At 51.1% G+C, this 17,350-nt stretch overlaps 1 protein-coding gene across 6 annotated transcripts; it reads left to right on the top strand.

Moving 5' to 3' along the window:
* The first annotated feature begins 465 nt into the window (after positions 1 to 465).
* On the top strand, positions 466 to 15,667 carry TLE5 (TLE family member 5, transcriptional modulator). Of its 6 annotated transcripts, none has more exons than XM_081178088.1 (7): positions 466 to 1,060; positions 4,204 to 4,301; positions 5,511 to 5,574; positions 7,766 to 7,810; positions 9,340 to 9,402; positions 10,223 to 10,327; positions 14,357 to 15,667. In XM_081178088.1, exons 1-7 carry the CDS (start codon positions 1,034 to 1,036, stop codon positions 14,576 to 14,578), a joined length of 624 nt encoding a protein of 207 aa, XP_081034214.1. In that variant the 5' UTR covers positions 466 to 1,033; the 3' UTR covers positions 14,579 to 15,667. The 6 variants fall into 6 exon arrangements, with proteins under 6 accessions (XP_081034214.1, XP_081034219.1, XP_081034218.1 ...); XM_081178089.1 differs by having other exon boundaries at positions 467 to 1,060; positions 14,360 to 15,667; XM_081178091.1 differs by having other exon boundaries at positions 468 to 1,060; positions 10,223 to 10,297; positions 14,360 to 15,667.
* Positions 15,668 to 17,350: the final 1,683 nt, after the last annotated feature.

The raw sequence follows: 17,350 nt of genomic DNA, 5'->3' as shown, positions 1-17,350 counted from the left end.
ACGGACCTTTGTTGGCAAGGTGATGTCTCTACTTTTTAAGATGCTGTCTAGGCCTGTCATTGCCCTTCTCCCAAGAATCCAACATTACAAACTTTATTACTGCCACAGACTAGCATAAGATACAAACATGGGGATAAAATAAGGCACAAAAGACTTAAAGAAGAGGGGGAGAAAAGCAAAAATTAAAAGTGGCAGTAATAATAATAATAATAATAATAATAATAATAATAATAATAATAATAATAATAATAAACATAACAGAATATCGCCGCTCCCTCTCCAAGCCTCTCTTTCCCTTAGCACCCCGACCCTCTCCTCCTAGCGCCCTATCCCTGCACATTCATCCATAACTGGTGGGGTGATGGGGTTTTTTTTGGTGGGGGGTTATTTTTGGGGTGTTGCTGTGGGTGGCGGGGGGGGGTGGCGGCGTGTGCGCGCGCCCTCGGAGCTGCCGCGTCCCGACGGCAGGTGGTGCTGGCGCTCAGCCGCAGGAGAGGAGAGGCGCCTCCGCAGCCGCCATTAAACAATAGCTGGGGGAAGGCGGAGCGGCGCGCACGGGTGTCCGTCTCCTTTTTGGCTGGGGCCAGGCCGGAGTCCGCGGGGAGGGTCGCATCCGGAGCCGAGGGAGCCGGGGAGAGCGGGAGCAAGACCCGGAGCGAGAGGAGGAGCGAGATCGGGAGCGCAGAGAGAGAGAGAGAGGGGCGCGCGTGTGCGTCTGCGCCCAACCTCGCCAAACCTCGCCAAGGACGCATCTCCGGGGCCCTGCTTTCCAGGCGCAAAAAGCAAGGAGGCCGTGCGCCTCGCGAGGTTTTGGGGTCTTATTTTTCTCCTTTTCCGCCCCTTCTTCTTTCCCCCTCCGGAGCTGCTGCTTGCGGAGGAAGGAGCCGCCGGAGCAGCCCAGAAAAGCCAGGGGGAAAGGAAAGCGAGCGCGCGCTCTCCGGGCCTTCTTTGCGGACGCCTTTGGCGCAAGCGGGAGGAAGCGCGCTCCGCATCCGCCGCCGCCGCAGCCCTGCGCTTCGGATCGGGGCCTGACATGATGTTTCCTCAAAGCCGGCACTCGGTGAGGGGGGGGGGAGAGAAGCGAGGGGGAGGGGAGTTGGATGCAAAGAGGGCGGGGGCGCGAGGGATTGGGGTGCCCATCCAGGAGGGGGGGAGGGAAAGGGCGGGGTGCCAGGGGGGAGGGGTTGGGTGCTGAGGAGGGGGGTGTTGCGGTCCAAGGGAGGAGAGGGTTGGGGTTCTCTGAGAAGGAAGGAGGGGGTTGGGGTGCCGGGAGAGGAGAGGAGTAGGGTGCTATGGAAAAGAGGGGGCCACGATTGGGGTGTCGGAAAGGGGTGGGGTGCAAAGGGGGAATCGAGGGAGGAGAGGAGATTAGGAGGGGTTGGGGTGCCGGGGAAGGAAATTTGGGGGGGTAATGGGGAGTTTGAGGTGCCGGGGTAGAGGATTGGGGTGCCCAGAGAAGGAAGGACGGGTTTGGGGTGCTAAGGAAAGAGGGAAGGACCGGGGTGCCCAGAAGGGAGGATCGGGGCGCCAGGCGGAAGGGCAACCTGTTGTAAAGAGAGCAAGGAGGCAGGAAGAGGTTGGGGCGCCCAGAGGGGGAATTTGGGGGAGGTGTGAGGGGTTTGGGGTACCAGGGAGGGGTTTGGGTGTCATGGAGAGCAGTGGGAAGATTAGGGTGCAAAGGGGGGGAAGAGGGAGGAAAGGAGGAGGTTGGGGTGTTTGGGAAGGGTTGGGGTGTTCAAGGGAAACTCCCCAGGCCGGATGTGAGAAAGGGGAGCGGCTGTCGCCTTCCTCCTGCACGTGTCCAGGGCTGGGGGGGGGGGGCTTGGCGACAGGGGAGAGAAAGTTTCCAGGCTGGCTTTTGGCCCAGGAAGTGGAGCAGCGAGCGTGGGGGGGGGGGTTCTCTGGGGTGCAGTTGTGGGGGTTGTGACCCATTGGAGTGCCTTGAGAAATGAGGGAGGGGTCCCCTGGAAGGGGTAGAGAGCAATCTGGTGAGTGGGTTGTTTTTAGTGCTGTTACACACACACACACACACACACACACACACACACCCCTTAGGGTGAAGGGTTACATAGCAAATAAGTTGATATTATTATCATTGTTATTATTATCACCGCCCTTGATTTACTCATTTCCTCAAGGCGATTTGCACATTAGGTGATTTTTAAAAGCAGGGCTTTGTTTTGTTTTCTAACAAACAAACAAAGTTGCCAGTTTATCTCGAGACTGAATGAAGGGCAGTGAAATAGTTACATTAGCTCTAAGGTGGTTATTGTGAAGTTGTGGTTAGAGCATCAGGCTAGAGACCAGGGTTCGAATTCTCCCACTTTCCCAGGAAGCGCTCTCTCTCTCAGTGACCTTGTTGGCCGGTCGCTCCTTCTCAGCACTGTTAAGGTAAAGGGTAAAGGGGACCCCTGACCATTAGGTCCTGTCGTGGCCGACTCTGGGGTTGCGGCGCTCATCTCGCTTTATTGGCCGAGGGAGCTGGTGTACAGCTTCCGGGTCATGTGGCCAGCAGGACTAAGCCGCTTCTGGCGAACCAGAGCAGCGCACGGAAACGCCGTTTACCTTCCCGCTGGAGCGGTACCTATTTATCTACTTGCACTTTGACGTGCTTTCGAACTGCTAGGTTAGCAGGAGCAGGGACCGAGCAACGGGAGCTCACCCCGTCACGGGGATTTGAACCGCCGACCTTCTGATCGGCAAGTCCTAGGCTCTGTGGTTTAACCCACAGCGCCACCTGCGTCCCTCTCTTAGCACTGTTACTTGGGATTAAATGAGGACAGGGAAGAGAAACCCATTTGCCACCTTGAGCTCCCTTGAGAAGGAAAAGGGAGACAAATGCAATAAAATATCTGGATCTGAAGGTGATGGGATGGAGCCTTCAAAGGCAGCAGATCGGATCGAGATTTCAAGGCTCCACACACCCCTTATCTAAGCACAGCAGGTTTGGCTCCCCTAAACATTCTGACAAAATAAAACCGGGCCCCTCTCCTGTAGAAAGGTAGCAAGCCAGGCGGCAGCCCTCATCCTGACGAGCTAGATTTCCGTGCGAACGCTTTTTCAAAATGAAGTAAAATACGGGGGGAGTGTTTTGGACACACAATCTCCTGCTGTGTATGAAGACCCCGCCCCCTGCTAAATCCAGTCCCCCTCCTTCCGGAAGCAGCTCCTGCAGTGACCAGCCAGCTTCCAGGGATCACACAATCATGGATTCGGATAGCATAAAAAGGTAAAGGGACCCCTGACCATTAGGTCCAGTCGCGGACGACTCTGGGGTTGCGGCGCTCATCTCGCTTTATTGGCCAAGGGAGCCGGCGTACAGCTTCCGGGTCATGTGGCCAGCAGGACTAAGCCACTTCTGGCGAACCAGAGCAGCGCATGGAAATGCTGTTTACCTTCCCGCCGGAGCGGTACCTATTTAATCTACTTGCACTTTGACGTGCTTTCAAACTGCTAGGTTGGCAGGAGCAGGGACCGAGCAATGGGAGCTCACCCCGTCACGGGGATTCGAACCACCGACCTTCTGATCAGCAAGTCCTAGGCTCTGAGGTTTAGACCACAGCGCCACCCACGTAGTAGTGGCATTTATATCCCAGCTTTTGTCCAAGGAGCTTTAGGTGGCTTGCATGCTTCTCCTCATTTTATCCTCACAACATCCCTGTCAGGTAGGTTAGGTTGAGGGTCTGAGGTCACCACCCGAGTGGAAATTCGAACCCTGGTTTCCCAGGGAATAGACTGGAACGCTCGCTGCTACAACATCCTGGCCCTTCCAAGCAGTGCATTATACAATGCAATATATATATAGTATGGTCTTTTTGCAGTTCAGGAATTGCAAGATTTTTAACAGTACGTAGAATATATTCACTACTGCTGCTGTTCACAATACTCTGGCACCAGCAAATTTGATGGGGTGGAAACGACCTCCACCAATATGGAGTTCCAAATCTGGAATCAGCACCTACTGGTCTGTGCCAGTGACGTCACGCATTCCCAGCAGCACTATATCCACCTCCCCTTGTGTGATGGCAGGGAAGGAAGTTTTACGGAAACCTGGCTGGGGACGGGGAGAGAATTCGGCGCCTAATTATGTCCCCTGTTTTCGTTCCTCGGGTTAAGTAAGGAAGATGGGGGTGTCCTTTTCCAAGCTTGCCTATTACCCATCTCTGCCGTTGTCAAATGGTTAAAATAATAGTTATATTCCAGGGTTCTTCACACTTGCCCCAGCAACTGAAGTTCACAACGTCAGATTCCTGTGACCGGATTAAGGATGAGTTTCAGCTGCTGCAAGCTCAATACCACAGGCAAGTTTCCTTTTGACTCCCTTCGCGGAAAATGCTAAGTTCTTATTAATGGTTATGTCAGCTTTTTCCAATAATAATAATAATAATAATGGGAGAGATGAGGAGCTTCAGCCCCGAGGACTAAATGTGGCCCTCTGGACCCCACGATCAGGCCCCTTGCAATCCTCCCAGGCCACGCCCCTCTTCCTAAGCCACACCCTCAACCTAGGCTGTGTCCTTCCACCTATTCCGCTTGCATCCCTCGATGGAGGATAAATTGAGATGTCTGTGGAGGAACCAGCCTCCGATGGTTAAAACTGATTTATTTATTTAGCTATTTATTTTGAGATCGCTTTTATTGGTTTTACAAATGCAAAGTACAGATAAACAAACAAAATGAAAAGAAAACACATATCTTTATAAAGAGATTATCCGAATCTCGGGACTACCCCCCCAAAAAAATTGGAGTCTCATTTAAATAATAATAATAATTTTTATTTATACCCCGCCCTCCCCAGCCAAAGCCGGGCTCAGGGCAGCTAACAAGCAATAATAAAAACAAGTTGAATGAATACAAACTAAAAACAAAATTAAAATACAATATTGAAATATTAAAATATTAAAATGTAGCCTCATCGCAGGAGGAGAAAGGAAAAAGAAAGAGGGGGAGGGAATCAAATTGGCTCCAAGCCAAAGGCCAGGCGGAACAACTCTGTCTTACAGGCCCTGCGGAAAGAAATCAGATCCTTCAGGGCCCTGGTCTCATGAGACAGAGCGTTCCACCGGGCCGGGGCCAGTGTTGAAAAGGCCCTGGCTCTGGTTGAGGCTAATCTAACTTCCTTAGGGCCCGGGACCTCTAGGGTGTTGCTATTTATGGACCTTGAGGTCCTCCGTGGGGCATACCGGGAGAGGCGGTCCCGTAGGTACGAGGGTCCTATAAACATCTATAACTGCATATTCATCCATACTCATCCCATTTTTGTGCCAAACCATATTCTCCATAATAATTCCTGCGCTACAAGTGAAATAAAAAACCTGCTCTCGTGTCCATTAGCTTAAAATGGCCCCCTAAGTCACTAGTGTTTCTGGGTTTTCTTTTATCCCCCGAAAAAATTATTGATTTTCTAAATATTTAAAACAATTAATTATTATTATTATCATCATCATTTCTCTTTCTCTCCCCCCTCTCGTTCCTCCATTGCGCTCATTTCCCCCCAACCCAACCGGCAGCCTGAAGTTGGAATGCGACAAGCTCGCCAGCGAGAAGTCTGAGATGCAGCGCCACTACGTGATGGTAGGTTTCGCACTCGCGGCCGGGCGCTCGCCGGAGCGGGAGATGGCAATGCTGCAAGGGGGGTTGCGGGGACGGACACAAGATCAAGGCCCTGCCGGGGCGACACCGTTTTCAAACTAGCCGAGGTTAAAGAGCCTTTAACTCCTTGCCTTGGAAAGCTCAGACAATATAGGTCCCATCCATATCTGTCAACTGTCCCTCATTTGGCGGGAAAGTCCCTTATCCCAGCACCATGTCCTGCTGCTGTCCCTTATTGAGGATGTCCCTTAAATTTCCCGGGTTTCAAAGGAAGCAGCTCCTCTCCCTCCCTCCCTGCCGGCCAGGGAGGAGGGAGGCTCCAATTTGTTGCTCGGCTGCGTTGCTCACCCAATAAGGAGTCTAAGAACGACTAGGTGGTGGAGCTTGCATGCCTTGTGCCGATCCAATCGGCCCCGTCGCCTGGGGACTCGCCTTTGCTCAGCGCTTCCCAGCGGAGAGGTGACGGTGGTTTTCCTCGCTGCATCCCCTTTGCCGGGTTGCTGCGCTGTGGGAACCACCGCTTGTGGCTTTGTTTGGCTTTTAAAGATAAGATAGCTGCTTATTTCCTTGACATCTGATGGGAGGGCGTGCCACAGGGCGGGCGCCACCACCGAGAAGGCCCTCTGTCTGGTTCCCTGTAGCCTCAGTGTCGGGGCTGAATGATGGGGGTGGAGATGCTCCTTCAGGTATACAGGACCGAGGCCGTTTAGGGCTTTCAATTAGCGTGATTTAGGCTGAGCGGATGGGGAATATTCTGGGCTAGGGTCGGCCCAGCAGGCTTAAGGTCCCTGTCTCTCTCTGTGTGTGTTGGTGATTCCAGTTCGATGGCTTTTTGTTTCCCTCCGCCAGGGTGTCATTAAGGGCGGCTGAAAAGATTTCCAGAGCTCCAGCCGCGCGTCGGCGCTTCCCCTGGAAGGGCGAGATAATAGGGAGATGAATTATCTCCCAGGAAACTATCAGCTATAGAAAGGGGGTGGAGGGGGCGAGAACAAAGAAAAGGGGGAAAAGCCAAACCACCAATTTAATTACACGTGCGGCAGAATTCTGTGCAGAGGCCGCATTGAAGCCGCAAAAAAGGAATCTGCGCTTTTGCCTTTTTGAAAAACCTCCTAGTCCACATGAAGGTGGGATTGGATTCGTTTTGGATTTTCCCCCCCGTTCGCCTCCTTTAAGAGGACTGCTGCCCTCGCAATGTGGTTTCCAAGAACACCCTCCCCACCAAAAAATTAAAATGTGATTGTGTCTTTAAAAGCTTGAACGGCAAATCTGGATGCCCTCTATGTGCCCCCCCCCAAAAAAAAAACTATTTCAGAGCATCCCCTGGAGTAAATTTGTGGTGGTGGTGAGGGGTGGCAAGAGAGATGTTAGCATAGTTAAAAAGCAAACAAAGACACACAGAGGTCTGCCGTGTGGTTATCTAGATTACAGTGGTACCTCGGGTTAAGTACTTAATTCGTTCGGGAGGTCCGTACTTAACCTGAAACTGTTCTTAACCTGAAGCACCACTTTAGCTAATGAGGCCTCCCGCTGCCGCCGAGCAATTTCTGTTCTCATCCTGAAGCAAAGTTCTTAACCTGAAGAACTATTTCTGGGTTAGCAGAGCCTGTAACCTGAAGCGTATGTAACCTGAGGTACCACTGTATACGGGATGAGCCTTGAGTCCTGATCCGTGCAAACTCCTCCTCACGGACGTCTCATTGCGGTAGCAAAGTAGAATCATAGAATCCTAGAGTTGGAAGAGACCACAAGGGCCATCGAGTCCAACCCCCTGCCAAGCAGGAAACACCATCAGAGCACTCCTGACATATGGTTGTCAAGCCTCTGCTTAAAGACCTCCAAAGAAGGAGACTCCACCACACTCCTTGGCAGCAAATTCCACTGTCAAACAGCTCTTACTGTCAGGAAGTTCTTCCTAATGTTTAGGTGGAATCTTCTTTCTTGTAGTTTGGATCCATTGCTCCGTGTCCGCTTCTCTGGAGCAGCAGAAAACAACCTTTCTCCCTCCTCTATGTGACATCCTTTTATGTCACAGAGCTTCCAGGTACAGGGTTGGTGTAACTGAAATAGCTGAAGGGGCAGAAGGCGGCTAAGGTGATTCTTACCCTATTTTGCTGTTGTTGTTTTCCTTCCTCAAATCCTAACTCTTCCTCTCCATCTCCTCTGCCCCTTCCAGTACTACGAGATGTCCTATGGGCTCAATATTGAAATGCACAAACAGGTAAGGCGCAGCTTTGTAGTTCTCATGGCGGTTTGCCCTTAACTCAGCTTGTCCCCAGACCGCAGTGTCCCTTAGCCAGCCCCTCTGTTGTCTCCCTGTAGGGAAGAATGGTGCAAGTCCATTTTTGACTTACGAGCCTGCTCAGGTCTGCATTGAGCTGTGGTTTCTTTTTTCAAAAAAATAAAAGTTAGTATTTTTAATGGCAGAAAGTGAGTAGGAATTAAAGAACCTTTTAATGAGGGTGAAAGAGGAGAGCGCAAAATATGGTCTGAAGCTCAACATCAAAAAAACGAGGAACATGGCCACTGGTCCCATCACCTCCTGGCAAATAGAAGGGGAAGAAATGGAGGCAGTGAGAGATTTTACTTTCTTGGGCTCCATGATCACGGCAGATGGTGACAGCAGCCACAAAATTAAAAGACGTCTGCTTCTTGGGAGAAAGGCAATGACAAACCTGGACAGCATCTTAAAAAGCAGAGACATCGCCTTGCCAACAAGGGTCCGTATAGTTCAAACTATGGTTTTCTCAGTAGTGTTGTATGGAAGTGAGAGCTGGACCATTAAAAAGGCTGATCGCCGAAGAATGGATGCTTTTGAATTATGGTGTTGGAGGAGACTCTTGAGAGTCCCATGGACTGCTAGAAGATTAAATCTCTCCATTCTGAAGGAATCAGCCCTGAGTGCTCACTGGAAGGACAGATCCTGAAGCTGAGGCTCCAAGACTTTGGCCACCTCATAAGAAGAGAAGACTCCCTGAAAAAAATGGAGGGCACAAGGAGAAGGGGACGACAGAGGACGAGATGGTTGGATAGTGTTCTCGAAGCTACCAGCATGAGTTTGACCAAACTGCGGGAGGCAGTGGAAGACAGGAGGGCCTGGCGTGCTCTGGTCCAGGAGGTCACGAAGAGGCGGACACGACGAAACGACTAAACAACAGCAAATGCTCTCTCTCCCCCAGAAACAAATGCATATTTGTATGCATTTTGTCCTCAAAATACTCGTTTTTGCATACCCTTTCCCTCCTAAAATGCACAGTTTAGGCACGCTTTTCTCTTAAAATATACTGGGGTTTTTGCATCAGTGGTGAAAGCGTTCAGTTTTCCAATAAAACGATTAAGCGGTCTTCCTTCCCTGACTTAACGATGCTCCTTAGTTTCACCGTATATACCACATCCCATATTTTTGATATCAAATCCTCTGTAACATCAAACTTTTACAATGACCCTGTAAAATAAGCCAGTGTCTACAATCCCTGTATTCCAGAGCTAAGATTTGTGAATTCATAGGTGAGGTGAGATTAAGTCATGAAAAGTGGCTAGTGTACATTCCCCCCCCCCCAAACTGGTGTCTTCCAGATGTTTTGGGCTGCACCTCACATCAGCCCTGGCCTGCACCACTGCCACCACGGTGTTTGAAAGACGAGTTGGCATCTTTTCGATTGACATTCCTTCTGTCTTCATGTTGAAGCTTTCTGTCTTCTCGTTGACTCCTTCTGTCTTCACGTTGACTCTTTCTGTCTTCCATTTCAGGCCGAAATTGTCAAGAGGTTAAATGGGATCTGTGCTCAAGTGTTGCCCTATCTTTCCCAAGAGGTAACTCCTCTCTCCCTTCTTCTTTTTTTTTGCAAATGGGGGAGAATAGGGTTGGATTTCATCACTGAAAAAAAATATATTCCCCACCACTTTCTAGAGCAACATCATCTTTCCTAAGGAGGGCAGACTTCACTCGGCTTGCTTTTGGGCTTGGTGACTTGGCACACTCTTGGTGACATCACTGGGAGTGTGACAGGGCCTAGTGTGACAGGGCACCAACCCCATTCCTTCTCTCCCTACCAACCTGAAAGCCTCCTGTCCTTCACCCCATACCTGACACACTGAATAACAGTGTGCCGGACACCAGTGCTCCTGGGATATTGAGTTTCCCAGGGCACCTGAGAACTCAGCAGGGAAAACAGGGTGCCCTGGGAACTATACCTCCCAAGGCTCCTTGCATGCTCACAACCACACCCCAGGCCTTCCTCTCCAAAGTGCACTCTAGGATGGTTAGATTTCGGGGTGCCTGATATCACCGAAATATTTGGGCGCCATGGGAAAACACACACCCCAGGGCTCCTTGCTGATGTTCAGAAGCTCAATCTACCTCTGAGCCAGAGGTGAACGTCTTGGGAAGACCTGACGTTCTGCTTGTAACACGGCTGGGTGTGTAGGAGCTCCAGAAATCCGAGTCCCAGGCAAATCTCACCCTCGCTCCGGCATTTATTTTGGCTCGACCGCTGCCGAGTCCCTCTTTGAAACTGTTCCGTCCGTTGATCTCCCCGCGTCCCTTGCTGCCCCCTTGTTCCTGGACCTCCTTGCTGCCCCACCAGTGGAATATGTGTGTGGTTTTGTTGTTATTTGCTTTCTATTTCTCCAGCACCAACAACAGGTCCTCGGAGCCATTGAACGAGCCAAGCAAGTGACGGCGCCGGAACTCAACTCTATCATCCGGGTCCGTGGCGTTCCGTACGGGAACTGGGCGGTGGGTAGGAGGGAAGAACATTGGCGTTCCTTCCCCTGAGAGGGAGGAGAGCATAGTGGTTAGCGTTGGGCTAGGACTGGGGAGAGCTTACTTCGATAACTAAAAGGGGGGAGGAATCCTGCACGTTGCTTTTGCATCTTGCTGAGAATGTGCAAATAAATCACTATTGCTTATTATTATTATTAGTGCTTTTTTTCTTGGGGAACGCATACCCCCGAAACATTTCGTGAATATTTGTACTTTTGCCCGTCTACTGTATTTATTGTTCCCAATTTGAACTATAAAACGGTGGTTTTCTCGAGTCAAAATGAGAGCACCCCTAAACATTTTTTTTCAGAAAAAAGCACTGGTGGTTGTTATTATTAATACCGTGGTACCTCGTGAGTGTTCCGGTTTGCGGACGTTTTTCGGAAACCGAACATCAAGCGCAGCTTCCGATTGGCTGCAGGAAGTTCCTGCAGCCAATCAGAAGCCGCGTGTTGGTTTTTGAATGGTTCCGGGAGCCGAATGGACTCCCAGAACAGATTAAGTTCGACAACCAAGGTTCCTGGATTCCTGTGTTGTAAACTCCAACCTGGAGGGGATATGGGTGAACGTCTGCTACTCTTACACCCGCAAAGGTTTACTTGTTTAAAGCAAACTTTGCCTTGCAAGGGTTTTGGAGTACAGCTCCCATCCGCTCCCAGTTTCATACTGGCTGGGGGGCAGCTTAGAGTTGTAATCTGAAGCCCTCAATAGTATCCATCACCTTCCGAATGAGTCACTGCTCGGTGGACGCCTCTTCATTGGCTACGGTCCTCACTTTCCCGGGAAGCAAGCGCCATTTGGCTCAGCTTCTGAAGGAGCCATCCCAACAACTCCATAATGCTTGGGGCCAAACTCTGAAAAGAGTCTGAATTCGGGGACTCGTGCAGGGAGACGACAGGCACCCTCGAGGGGGGTCGCTCTGCTGCGCGTCTCACTTGCTCTCGCCGCACCTCATGTGCCGCACGTATCCACTCCTTTAGCAGAGGCAAGGCAAGGCAGAACAGTGACTCATTCAGAAGCTCAACGGGCAACCTCTTGTGAATTGAGCTATGCGTTACTTGTCATGTTGTTTATCCCGGCTTCTGGGTCACGGGGCATGGCTCCCAGCCATTTTATCCTCGCGGCAACCCTGTAGGTCAGAGCTAAGAAGGCTCGCTGGCGCCTCCAGCGGTTGTTGAACTCCCTTCCGCCTCAGCAAGCATGCCTAGTGGTCAAGCTTGATGGGGTTTGTGGCGAGCTACTGGGAAGCCCACCCCTGTTGGCTAGGCTGAGAGACGTAACAAACGACCCAGTGTAAATGCAGCACGGACTGGCGATCTGACACCACTTTTGATTGCTTTCTTGTGGCATTCTTGCGGCCCGTGACAACATCAGCAAGGAGCCCTGGGATGCTCAGTTTCCCGTGGCCCCTAAATTTCAGGTTTGTTAGTACACTCCTATCGTTTTCCCCCCACCCTCCCTTTCCCATCTTCCTTAAATACACACCTTGGCTCCTCTGCGAGTTGCTGTCGAAGACGTCCTTTCCAGACCGGCTACCCAAAAGGGGAAAGAACTGTTTTGTCTGCCCCACCCAATAATGGCATTAACAAAAACCAGGGTAGTCAGACTTGATTTAAATCTTCTTCTTTTTACAGAAAGATTCGTTCTTGTTGGCACAATATCTTAATATTTGCAACCAGATGAAGGTTTCGTATTTTGGAATAATAAATTTTCCAGAGTAGTTTTTAATCAAAAATGACTGGTTTGGTTATACCAGGGACAGCCAACTCTCCCAGAATTAAAAAACTGGCAGTGATCGACAGCTTTATTGCGGGGGGGGGGGGTTTCAGGTCAAAGTTGTGGAGCTTATTTTGAAAGTTACCGTATTTTTCGCTCTATAAGACGCACCAGACCACAAGGCGCACCTAGTTTTTGGAGGAGGAAAACAAGAAAAAAAATATTCTGAATCTCAGAAGCCAGAACAGCAAGAGGGATCGCTGCGCAGCGAAAGCAGCAATCCCTCTTGCTGTTCTGGCTTCTGGGATAGCTGCGCAGCCTGCATTCGCTCCGTAAGACGCACACACATGTCCCCTTACTTTTTAGGAGGGGAAAAGTCAGTCTTATAGAGCAAAAAATACAGTATTTCACATGCTGCTGAGAAAAACGCCAAGGTCCAAACTGGATAGGGTTTAGATTTTTTTTAATTCGAAAAACAGCCTAGGATAGCAAAGTCTCTCCCTTCTGGAGTGGGGGATATCGGGCCACCGGGCGCTTGGCTCATGGGGGAAATTGCATCTTGGGTATTTTCTGGGGCGGTATTGCCCCCTCCCCCATATTTCTAAAAGTGGCTCCTGTGAACGCAAGTTCCTTCTTAAAAGAGATGTTTCTCCTTTTCTCCCGTAGACCAAGGATACTTTAAGGTGTAGGACCTGCAACAAAGTGTTGCGGTGTAGTTTGTCGCTGTTCGGGATTCTGGCCGGCTATGGTCTTTCCCAAAATTCTCCAATAATAATAATAATTTATAATTTATACCCCGGCCATCTGGCTGGGCTTCCCCAGCCACTCTGGGCGGCTTCCAAAAAAATATTAAAATACTGTGATACATCAAACATTAAAAGCTTCCCTAAAAAGGGCTGCCTTCAGATGTCTTCTAAAAGTCTGGTAGTTGTTGTTTTCTTTGACATCTGATGGGAGGGCGTTCCACAGGGAGGGAGCCACCACCGAGAAGGCCCTCTGCCTGGTTCCCTGTAACCTCACTTCTCGCAGGGAGGGAACCGTCAGAAGACCCTCGGAAATGGACCTCAGTGTCCGGGTAGAACGATGAGGGTGGAGACGCTCCTTCAGGGATACTGGGCTGTTTAGGGCTTTCAAGGTCAGCACCGACACTTTGAATTGCGCTCGGAAACGTACTGGGAGCCAATGTAGGTCTTTCAAGACCGGTGTTATATGGTCTCGGCGGCCGCTCCCAGTCACCAGTCTGGCTGCCGCGTTCTGGATTAGTTGTAGTTTCCGGGTCACCTTCAAAGGTAGCCACACGTAGAGCGCATTGCAGTAGTCCAAGCGAGAGATAACTAGAGCATGCACCACTCTGACGAGACAGTCCGCAGGCAGGTAGGGTCTCATCCTGCGTACCAGGTGGAGCTGGTAGACAGCTGCCCTGGACACGGGAGTTGACCTGTTAACTCCCCCTCCCTCCCCCCAATGTTTTCCCTTCTCCACCCCACATCAGTTGATGAACATACCACAGCTACTGTGCACGGCCAGTCCTCGTTTCGATGTCTGGTTGGGGGCCCTCCCATTAACTTGCCCTTTTGGGCAAACGTCCGGGTTTTCTTCCCACACTGCCGACAACTCCCTCTTAGTGGCGGGTCAAAACTTCGCCGTCCCTGATGCTTCACCCGAACCAGGAATGGGGGCCCTGTGTGTTGTTGTACTACAATTCCCATCACCTGCAACTGGTGCTCGTGGAGGATGGACTTCGTAGTCCGGCAAAATTTGGAAGGCCACAGGTTCCGCATCCCAGAGCTTTTTTTTAAAAAAGAAGCATTCTCCCTCTGCTGTAGAAATACAGTGGTGCCTCGCAAGACGAAAAGAATCCGTTCCGTGATTCTCTTCGTCTAGCGGTTGAAGCAAGCCCATTGACGGATTAGCGGATTAGCAGCTTTTAGCGGCTTATCTGCTGATCGGATCAGCTGATAAGCGGCTTAGCGGCTTAGAAAAAGGGGGGAAGGGGAAAAAAACAGCAGGAACTCGCAAGACATTGTCGTCTTGCGAAGCAAGCCCATAGGAAATTCGTTTTGCGAAGCACCTCCAAAACGGAAAACTCTTTCGTCTAGCGAGTTTTCCGTCTTGTGAGGCATTCATCTTGCGGGGCTCCACTGTACTCCATTTTGCCCGCATGCGAACAGAACTGATAATGTGATTTTTTTGCAGAGGTGGTTTGCAGTCCGCTCCCTTTGCAAGCCCCGCTCACCCATCCCTTTGTCCCCTCCCCTCTTCCTCTGCTTTCTCGTTTCCCTACAGCAGCAGCTCCAGGCTCACCAACTCTCCCAGCTCCAAGCTCTCGCCTTGCCATTGACCCCGCTGCCCGTGGGGCTGCAGCCCCCGTCGCTCCCGGCCGTCAGCGCCAGCACCGGCTTGCTGTCCCTGTCCGCCCTCGGCTCGCAAGCCCACCTCTCCAAGGAAGACAAGAACGGCCACGACGGGGACGCCCACCAGGACGACGACGGGGAGAAGTCGGATTAGACCAGCTTTCGGCGGGGGGATCCTGGGGCGGCGGTGGCACAAAAGGGGAAAGCCCAGTAAAAGTTGCGGTATCCACTCCGGCTAGCGCTCGGTGGACCCGTTGGTGTTGTTTGGTGGGGGGCTGGGTGGGGGGAGGAGTTTAGCCTGCCCCGCCCACCTCTGCAGCAATAACGTTTTTGGGTCCCCTCCCCTTTTGGAATTCCAGCCCCCCCCCCGTTGCCAAAGCAATTATACCCAGAGGCACAATCCTGATCACTCTGCAATGAATTGCAGGTGAACACCACCCCTATTGATTTAGATTTTTCTGCATGGGGAAACGCTAGCTTCCCTCGACAAAATTGCCACCACTGCCAGCGGCTTGCCGGGAACTCTGTGTATGCTCCAGGGCCACCCATAACCGCTTGCTGTTCTTCACCTAACATGGCAGAAGTCCAAACAGTGGCTTTGTGGGGGGCAATGAGTGACCTGGCTTTTTGCAGAATGGAGGGGAGATCGTCGCGAGCCGCTGTATGAGAGAGACTGCTTTTTTGAGTTTTACAAAATGGTGAACAACCGGTCTTCGCAGATAGCAGGGGGAAAATCAGGCCGTAGGTAGAATTTGTCATGGGTGGCTAAATGCTTTGCAGTAGATCGGGGAAAGTTTCTGAGCCCTGGTTGTCCAACAACGAAAAACACCCCTCCAAAAAAATTACCCTCTTCACATCTAACGATTTAAAGACTTCTTGGAAGTTTTAAAAACCCACTGCCCTGTTTTAGGTGACCGATGGTGCAATCCTAACTGGGTCTACTCGGAAGCAAATCATATTCAGTAGGGCTTGCTTCCAAGTAAGGGGTTAGGGTTGCAGCTTGACAAATTAAATAAACAACAAGTCCAGGGGGTCACCAGTGCAGTACTCACGGGCGCCAGTGTGTCCCATCACGAGCGCTTACGGCACCCGCGAAAGGTCTCCGTAAATAACACCCTCAAAAATTCGTAGCGTGCGAGGAACTGCTCTTCCTGCCCAGTTTGTGCTTCTACGGGTTCAGCTCTGTGGGCAGCCAATTTGTGCTATGCCGCACTCCTTGCCGCGGCCATTTCGGGACTGGTGCAAAATCCATGCGCGCCCCGTGGCTTGAAACGGTTTGCGAGCCCTGCGTTAAGTGGCGCGGTTCGAATCCCCACGACGGGGTGAGCTCCTGTTGCTCTGTCCCAGCTCCTGCCAACCTAACAGTTCAAAACCACACCAGTGCAAGTAGATAAATAGGTACCGCTGTGGCGGGAAGGTAAACGGTGTTTCCGTGCGCTCTGGTTTCCGTCATGAGCCAGAAGCGGTTTAGTCCTGCTGGCCGCATGACCCGGAAAGCGGTCTGCGGGCAAACGCCGGCTCCCTCGGCCTGAAAGTGAGATGAAAACCAACATTTGCCCCAAGTGATGTTTTCCGAACCACCAAACCAGTAGAGGAGGTGGCTTGCGGAACAGAGAACCGTGCTTTGATGTTCCTCCAGACCTTGAGCGTGCATCGCTTCTGGTTAACCTGGGAAGGACGTACCTTCAGGGGGTGGTGGCGGCCCCCGAGACGTCTTTGTTCGGCCCCCCAGAAGTCTCCCCAACCCACGATCCTTTGCTGACCCCGTTCCGCACAATTCCTGAGTCCTTTGGCCTGGCTGGAAGGTGCCCTTTGCTAACACTTCCCGCTTGCCTCGACAGAGGGTGGGTGGTGGGTGTCAAAACTCGCCCGCTGCCCGTTTGCCCCGCCCAGTTTCACCTCTGACCCCGCCCACCAGCAGGTTGCGGTCCCGCCCCCAGAAGGGAACCTGTCCGTCAAGCTGCCGGCAAAAAACCCCCGGCATTCCCGAACGCCGCCCCTGTTGTGCGTGGCACTACGCACGTGCCAACAAGCACCTAGGAAGTTTTTTGCCTGCCCTCGCGTTCCTTCCCACACTCACCCCGTTACCCGCGAGAACCTCCATTATCTGCCAGACTTCCCGATTCGAATTTGATCCAGGCGGCGACTCCCCATTGCTTAACTCCCCCCGCCGTTTCTGCGCATAGCGGCTCCCACAAGCGATTTCTTTTTCTTCCTTTCTCTTTCGCAATGCACACATTCTTCAGATCCCCTTTCCCCGCCGGTGCAGTTTTAGACAAATGAGCACCTTTCGTCCTTTTTAATTTTTATTTTTGCATGTGTCTCGTTTTTAAGGTAGCACAGAATCGGAATTTTTTTATATATATCTATATCTATAAATATATAAATATATTCATCCCATATTCCTCCTTCCGGGTGACTTTTGACGTGGTGTCGGTTCCCCCCCTCTCCCCCCAAAAAACACACACCCTTCCTTATCTGTGACCCCCATTCTTGCAAATCTAGGTTCTTCCCAGTATCCCAGCGGCTGACGTCCTTTTCATTATTTCTTCCTCACCCCCCCCCTGAAAGGTTTGAGTTGTGGGAAAGGGGAGAAGGGTGGTAAGGGAAGAAAAATACGACAATTTTCAACCCCACCCCACCCCTCCTCACTTTTTAATGTTTTTGTTTTGAACTCTCCCTGTTGTCATTTTTTTTTTTTGAAAAGGATACTGCAACTTTGTCTTCTCTTTCTGTAAGCTAGCTTGACTCTTTATCCACAACCCCATTTAACAAAAGAAATTTTAAGACAAAAAAAGAGAGAGAGAGATTTTCGTGTTTGTATATATTCCTTTAGAGGAAGAGAGGAGAAAAAAAGGAAGGAAGGGAGAAAAGAAAAGAGGGGAAAAAAACCTTTGTTTGCTTCATGTGTTTATTAATCACTTGA

Source organism: Podarcis bocagei (assembly GCF_964188305.1).
Source record: "Podarcis bocagei genome assembly, chromosome: 18".
Lineage (NCBI taxonomy): Eukaryota > Metazoa > Chordata > Lepidosauria > Squamata > Lacertidae > Podarcis > Podarcis bocagei.
The sequence above is the reverse complement of the archived record's forward strand: the minus strand, read 5'-3'. Positions and strand labels throughout refer to the sequence as shown.